This window comes from Ylistrum balloti, unplaced genomic scaffold, assembly GCF_031769215.1.
Source record: "Ylistrum balloti isolate Yb309-2 unplaced genomic scaffold, AGI_CSIRO_Ybal_v1 Utg370752, whole genome shotgun sequence".
Taxonomy (NCBI): domain Eukaryota; kingdom Metazoa; phylum Mollusca; class Bivalvia; order Pectinida; family Pectinidae; genus Ylistrum; species Ylistrum balloti.
In genome coordinates this window covers 89,012-95,011 of record NW_026782442.1, presented here as the reverse complement: position 1 = coordinate 95,011, position 6,000 = coordinate 89,012, and the positions used below count along the sequence as shown (strand labels likewise).

The window sequence follows — 6,000 nt, the reverse complement described above, 5'->3', positions numbered from 1 at the left end:
GTCTCATTGTGATGGAATGACGTTCGTCGGCGAGATAGCGCCTAGAAGTAGGAAGAGTCTGACAGGAAACGGAAAACATGTAACCAGTCAACAAACTAACCAACCGGCTCTGATTTTGAAGTTTGAAGACCTGACGGGATGTTCCGGAAATACCACAAGCATTCGCCAGCTTTGCTTTTTAAACAACACAATGGAGCTTTTAATGATGTGTTTGGGAAAAGTTCAAAACAGTGTCCTTTGTCCTTTAAATACGTACCGTTTTACATCGAAATTTATTAAGGATGTATTCCTCTGATATTTTGACCGGAAGTAAGACTTATTCAATATAAAATCTATTTTCGGATAACATCTTTTCCTTTGGTAGTCTTATTCAGTTTGTTATCTTGAGTTCTACTTATAAAAAATTTAAATGGCGATTCTATGACGTTTTAAAGAAATTTCGCTCGTGGACAAATTTTTTGACGGCGACCTTGACGACGTGATTCGCTTATTAGCGTTTCAACATTTCCTGGATGTTTAGGTACTTCTCTTGAGTATAACCCTTCTCATGGGTAGATGCCAAATGTATTTCGCATAAATTATCACCACAAACCAAAGATTTCAAATAATTGAATTCTGACTTGGTTTATCACTTTCTCGGATTTTCAGAGCCCGAAAACAAATATTTCAGCTTGATTCTTGATCTTGGAAAAACTGTTTTTCTTTGCGAATAAAAGGTTACCCCCTCTTGTTTGATTATGAAAGAATCCATCGAAAAGGTCTCTATCTATGTATTTAAAAAGTTTAAAACTAAAAGACAGTCAAATAAAGGATTTTGGTTGCCATTCAGTTTAAAGCTTGTTAAAGCTAACGAAAATTTTCGCATGATTATTTATTACTATCCAAGAATCATACCCCTATCTTATACTGAGAGACAAAAAAATATTTTTGAAAAGGTTGCAACGAAAATATCGGGATGTGTGCTATTCAGGCAAAAACATAAGTACGATATTTGAAAGTGAATGATTTTCTGTATATGCTGATGATTGTAGTTGAAAAAGTAGGAGAGCAACATATTGGTTTTTTGCTTTTAATCTACTTTCTAAAATCAAATCTTTCAAAAAAATCGTTATCAAGATGTTTTCACTTCTCGGAGGAATACATCCTTAAACAGACACGTGTTTAAAACGTCCCGTGGTAAGTCGAAATTTATGAAAAGGTTACATTCGTTTACGTCCCGTGGAAGATATATACTTACTAGAATGTAACATATATTTACATCCCGTGGTAGGTAAAACAATATCAAAATGTCACATGTTATAAACCTTCCGTGCCAGGAAGGGATTTGTAAAATGTTACATGTTAAACACCTTCCGTGTGTAGGAAGAAATTTATCAAAATGTTACATGTTATACACTCTCTGTGGTAGGAAGAAATTTGTCAAAATGTTACATGTTATACACTCTCTGTGGTAGGAAGAAATTTATCAAAATGTTACATGTTATACACTCTCTGTGGTAGGAAGAAATTTATCAAAATGTTACATGTTATACACTCTCTGTGGTAGGAAGAAATTTATCAAAATGTTACATGTTATACACTCTCTGTGGTAGGAAGAAATTTATCAAAATGTTACATGTTATACACTCTCTGTGGTAGGAAGAAATTTATCAAAATGAAACGTAGAAATTTATCAAAATATTACATGGCCATCATTGCAATGAAAACCGACATCAAAACCTTCAGTCTGCATCATCAGCAGGGAAAGTTCGACACATTCAAGGATGTGCATATTGTTAATAAGTTATGATTATTTATTTGGTCTAATTGATTGATTTGATGATTAAATTAACAATCGTGTACATGTCAAAATAAATAAACGCATTAATTGTAATGTTACGATATGCTTTTTTGAGAGGAAGGTGTCTGTAAACTTTTGTACACGCTAGCAAAGCTGTTAAACACTTTAGTCTGTTGATTTGCTTTTCAAATGCTCAGTCCTTGAAGAAATGCACATATTCCTGATTTACTCAAAATCTGATTTTAATATCGAATGTATTGTGTATGCCTTACAATGAATAAAACAGACATGTTAACCAACGGTCTCAGTTGTAGACGTATCTTCTTATATCTAACCCCATCGTGTGCCTCATTTGACCGAAATCTTGCAGACGACCTTGCCTTCGCTGATATCCGGCGAATTACAAATGCATCATTTTACATAGAATAGTTCTTTAGAACTGCTGTTTTCATTTAGTTGTAGGCATCTATTACCATAACAAAACTACTCATTGTGTATAGAATATGCATTTTTCAATAACTTAAAATGGCATTAAAGATGATATATGTTGAAATATTTACTTACTTCTCTGCTGATATTCATACGCCAATACACAGGTTCGTCGAGGACTATTTTCGAGTGAATCGCCATTACAAGGGTGGCCCTATGGATTTGTCTGTCATTTGTGTTGGTAAGAATGTTCCTGTGTTCAATATGGATATGTGACCGTTACGAAGGGTAGTCTGTTCGCAGACTTTTCCAGTCAGGGTTTTATTACCCACTGAAGGACAAAATATATTTGTGTTGAGGACAGTTGAAAGGATATGTCTTGCTCAATCTCGGCTTCTTGTGTGTCTTCACCATGTTTACCGAGCATATTGAAAGGATTGACAAAATTATGTCAGATATGACGGATGTGGGATCAGTCACAAGGTGCTGTAGTGTTGGCGTTATTCAGTGGACACTGCTTAAGGAGATCCGCCATATGCACTTTCTCTTTACATCCTTTCTGTTGACGGATCTGATTTTCATTCGGGTCTACCCAGAAATAGGTCATACTGTGAACACATTTTGTGATACGACCCTTTTATCATACAAAACACGTAGCAAATGTTACAAGTGGAATACTTATTCAGTAAAATCATTCACATGTAAACACCTTTTGGACTATGTTTTCCGTTTGCAAGAAAGCCGTTTGAGACATATTACCGATTCTACAGAGGTTTTCGGATTTTGAGTTGGTTTGCCAGTCATGAGTCATATTTGTATTCTCGACATTATAATCGATGACCATAAAACATGGCGTTGGTATTGAATAGTGCTACTAATAATTTTTGACTTGGATAATTCTATCCCTTTTATTTATTGGTTTGTTGTGTGCAATTTTATTTCCTTTTGAATGTTAATTGAGTGAAGATGAGTAAAAACCATTCTTCTATTGCTATTAATGGGGATTTATCTCATAAACAGATAGAAAATGCAGACGATACGACAGTTCCGGGGACTGTCAAACCATCATATTCCATAGGTCGACAGAGACGATTGCATGCAGGACTAGGAATGGGCCAGAAAATTACTCACAAGTCTGATAAAGGGGATTCTCAATCTTATTCTGCTGATCAAAGTCCTGTCTTAAGAACAAATAATCGGAATAAAATTCGCGATCGCAGAAAGTGTATTTCAGAGGATATTACAGGAAAAGTAGAGTCGTCATATGAGAAAAGTGGGAAATCTTCATGTTTTCCTGGACGATTCCAGACAAAAGACAGCAGTATCATGATGAAAAGAGATAGGTCATCAAGTATAAAATCTGATTCATCTGATGTAGAACTTGCAGGGAAAAGTTCAACAAATATGGATAATAAGTCCAGGATTAGTGATCGATCCCATGACTCGAGCAACAACTCGGATGATTCTGTAACAAAAACATTTCAAATTAAGAAAGTGGAAGAAAATGATGATGTGGTGAAAAAGGAGAGAAAAATAACTTCTTTTTCTGGTCGGAAATTGAAGCAACCAGCAAAGAGGAGATCATTTGAAGTATGTACTGTGAAAAGTAGTAGTCCAAAACCTATCACTGAAGGGTCTGTAACTGATTTGGATATTAATGACACAGACAAACCGGCTATATATTCTGAGGATATCTCTTCTCAAAGTACTGCAGACAGTGCTATTAGTCTTGGAGTACTTAGTAGTGCATCTGTTAAAGAGTTGGAATCTGGTGAGATACCAAGAGATTCTCTATTGGATGCTGGAATATCTGAAAAGATAGAGAAGAAAGTAGATGGCGAAGTTGTCAAAAAGGAAGATGAAGTTGATGAAAAAGCTGAAAAAGCAGTTGCAACTTCACCAGATGGACGTTTTATGAAATTTGATGTTGAAATTGGAAGAGGCTCCTTTAAAACTGTTTATAAAGGATTAGACACCGAAACGGGAGTAGCAGTTGCATGGTGTGAATTACAGGTACACAATATCCATAATAACTGAGGGCTTCTAATCTAAAGTTTCATTGAAATTGACTTCTGTGGCATCAGTTAGTCTGAAGGGTTTTGACTATATATCCACAATTTTATTTGGTCTTGGTTGCAGACCTATAGTCAGAATTCCACCCTATGTTAAAATCCCAAATACTAACAACCGGTGCAAGGGTCGACATTCAGACAGTGTTTTATAAAGTTTACATCAAGGTAATAGTTATTAACTACACAATGATGGAAAGGTCAAACATTATATGCTAACATGCATACATGTCAAAGCGGTTAATTGTAGTAAGCCAAGTATTTCCATTCATTTTCCTCCATTACAGTGACCACAACACTGTAGAATCTCTGAAGACTTGTGGTTGTAAACCCACCAAAAAGTAAATTCTCCTGAGGTCTGTGGGAATGGTAGATTTACAATCACGAGTCGAGAGAGATTCTGCATAGTGGCAGCCACTGTATTATTTATATATGTTGGAAAATACAGCTGTCTAGGAAAATGATAAGAAATATTTGGCTTACAACATTGAATTTCTTTTGAGACATATGCAAATTAGTAGGAAAATGTTTCATTTTTCAATTGAATGCCAAACCTTGCAGGGGTCGCTAGTATTGGGGGGTTTATATAGCATGGAGTTCTGACTATTGCTTTGTGACCGAGACAATAATATTGAGGATAGCTAGAACCCTTTGGACTAAGCATTGGTCAGACGAAGGTAAAGAACTTTCATAGGATGGATGTCAATTTGGGCTATCACAGATAAATTTCATTTTTCATGTATGAATACTTCATGCAAAGGTATATTTACGTAACTTGTCGTGCAGCTTGTGATAAGCACCTTGCCTCATAATCCACTTATTTGTTTTTGTTCACACGTCAAGAAAAAAAGTAGGTATGACAAATTCATTGTTATTATGTGTATATGAAATAGAGAACATCTTTGACACAATTAAGCAGTTTCAAATTGGATCACTGTGAGCTACTTTTCGACTAGGGAGCAAGTATTTTCAGTTGGGTTTATTGCATCAATTTAAGAACAATGGGGCCAAAAAGGAATATGACCCTGATTTTACAACAGGCATTGATTATCTTTAGTATTTTGGAACATTTCTGCAGGTTGGTATTGTCAATAGAATAGAAGTTCTTGTAACAAAACCAGTAGATCTTCTACTGGTCATGGTTTTAGAATTTCTATTCTAATGATTATCTTTAGGATTTGTAGAAGAGTGATAATACACAATTATGGTGCTTTTTGGTTGGAGCAAAGATAACCAAATATTGACAGACACCAGAATGGAGTGTTGGTATTAGCTATCTGATTAAGTATAAGTAACAAGTATCATAACTGCTTTATTACATTTCATTATCATAACGACTAGGTGTGATCACATGTCATTGAAATTGCACTTTTTTTCATTTTACGCCTATCTATTCACCATACCATCATAGGCATCATATTGCACTCCCACACAACTTGATGGAACAAATCTTGTTGGCTTAAACTACATGACGTTGCAGAACACTCGCCTGAAAAGTAACTGGCAAAAAGTTCATGAAATACATTGGCATCATTCTACTTGCTCTAAATCTTTGATAGATAATTCAGGGTTTTCCATAAGAGCCGGTCGCCGTCCAATTTGACCGGCTACTTTGATCATTTGGCCGCCTACACCGATCCAGTTCCATAATAATGTTCCATACACGACTACACGTACACAGCAGGCCAGCCTCCTACTTTCACTACACAGCCTACTACTAAC

The 6,000-nt window shown here is 35.6% G+C and overlaps 1 protein-coding gene across 1 annotated transcript in view; it reads left to right on the top strand.

Annotated features, from left to right (window-relative positions):
• The first annotated feature begins 3,127 nt into the window (after positions 1-3,127).
• The window catches only part of LOC132558062 (serine/threonine-protein kinase WNK-like), a 33,834-nt gene continuing 30,961 nt past the window's right edge, over positions 3,128-6,000 (top strand). Inside the window, exon 1 of the mRNA XM_060222585.1 lies at positions 3,128-4,222. Within this exon, the coding sequence (XP_060078568.1) occupies positions 3,176-4,222 (1,047 nt within the window). The 5' untranslated portion in view covers positions 3,128-3,175. The remainder of the gene's footprint in view (positions 4,223-6,000) is intronic.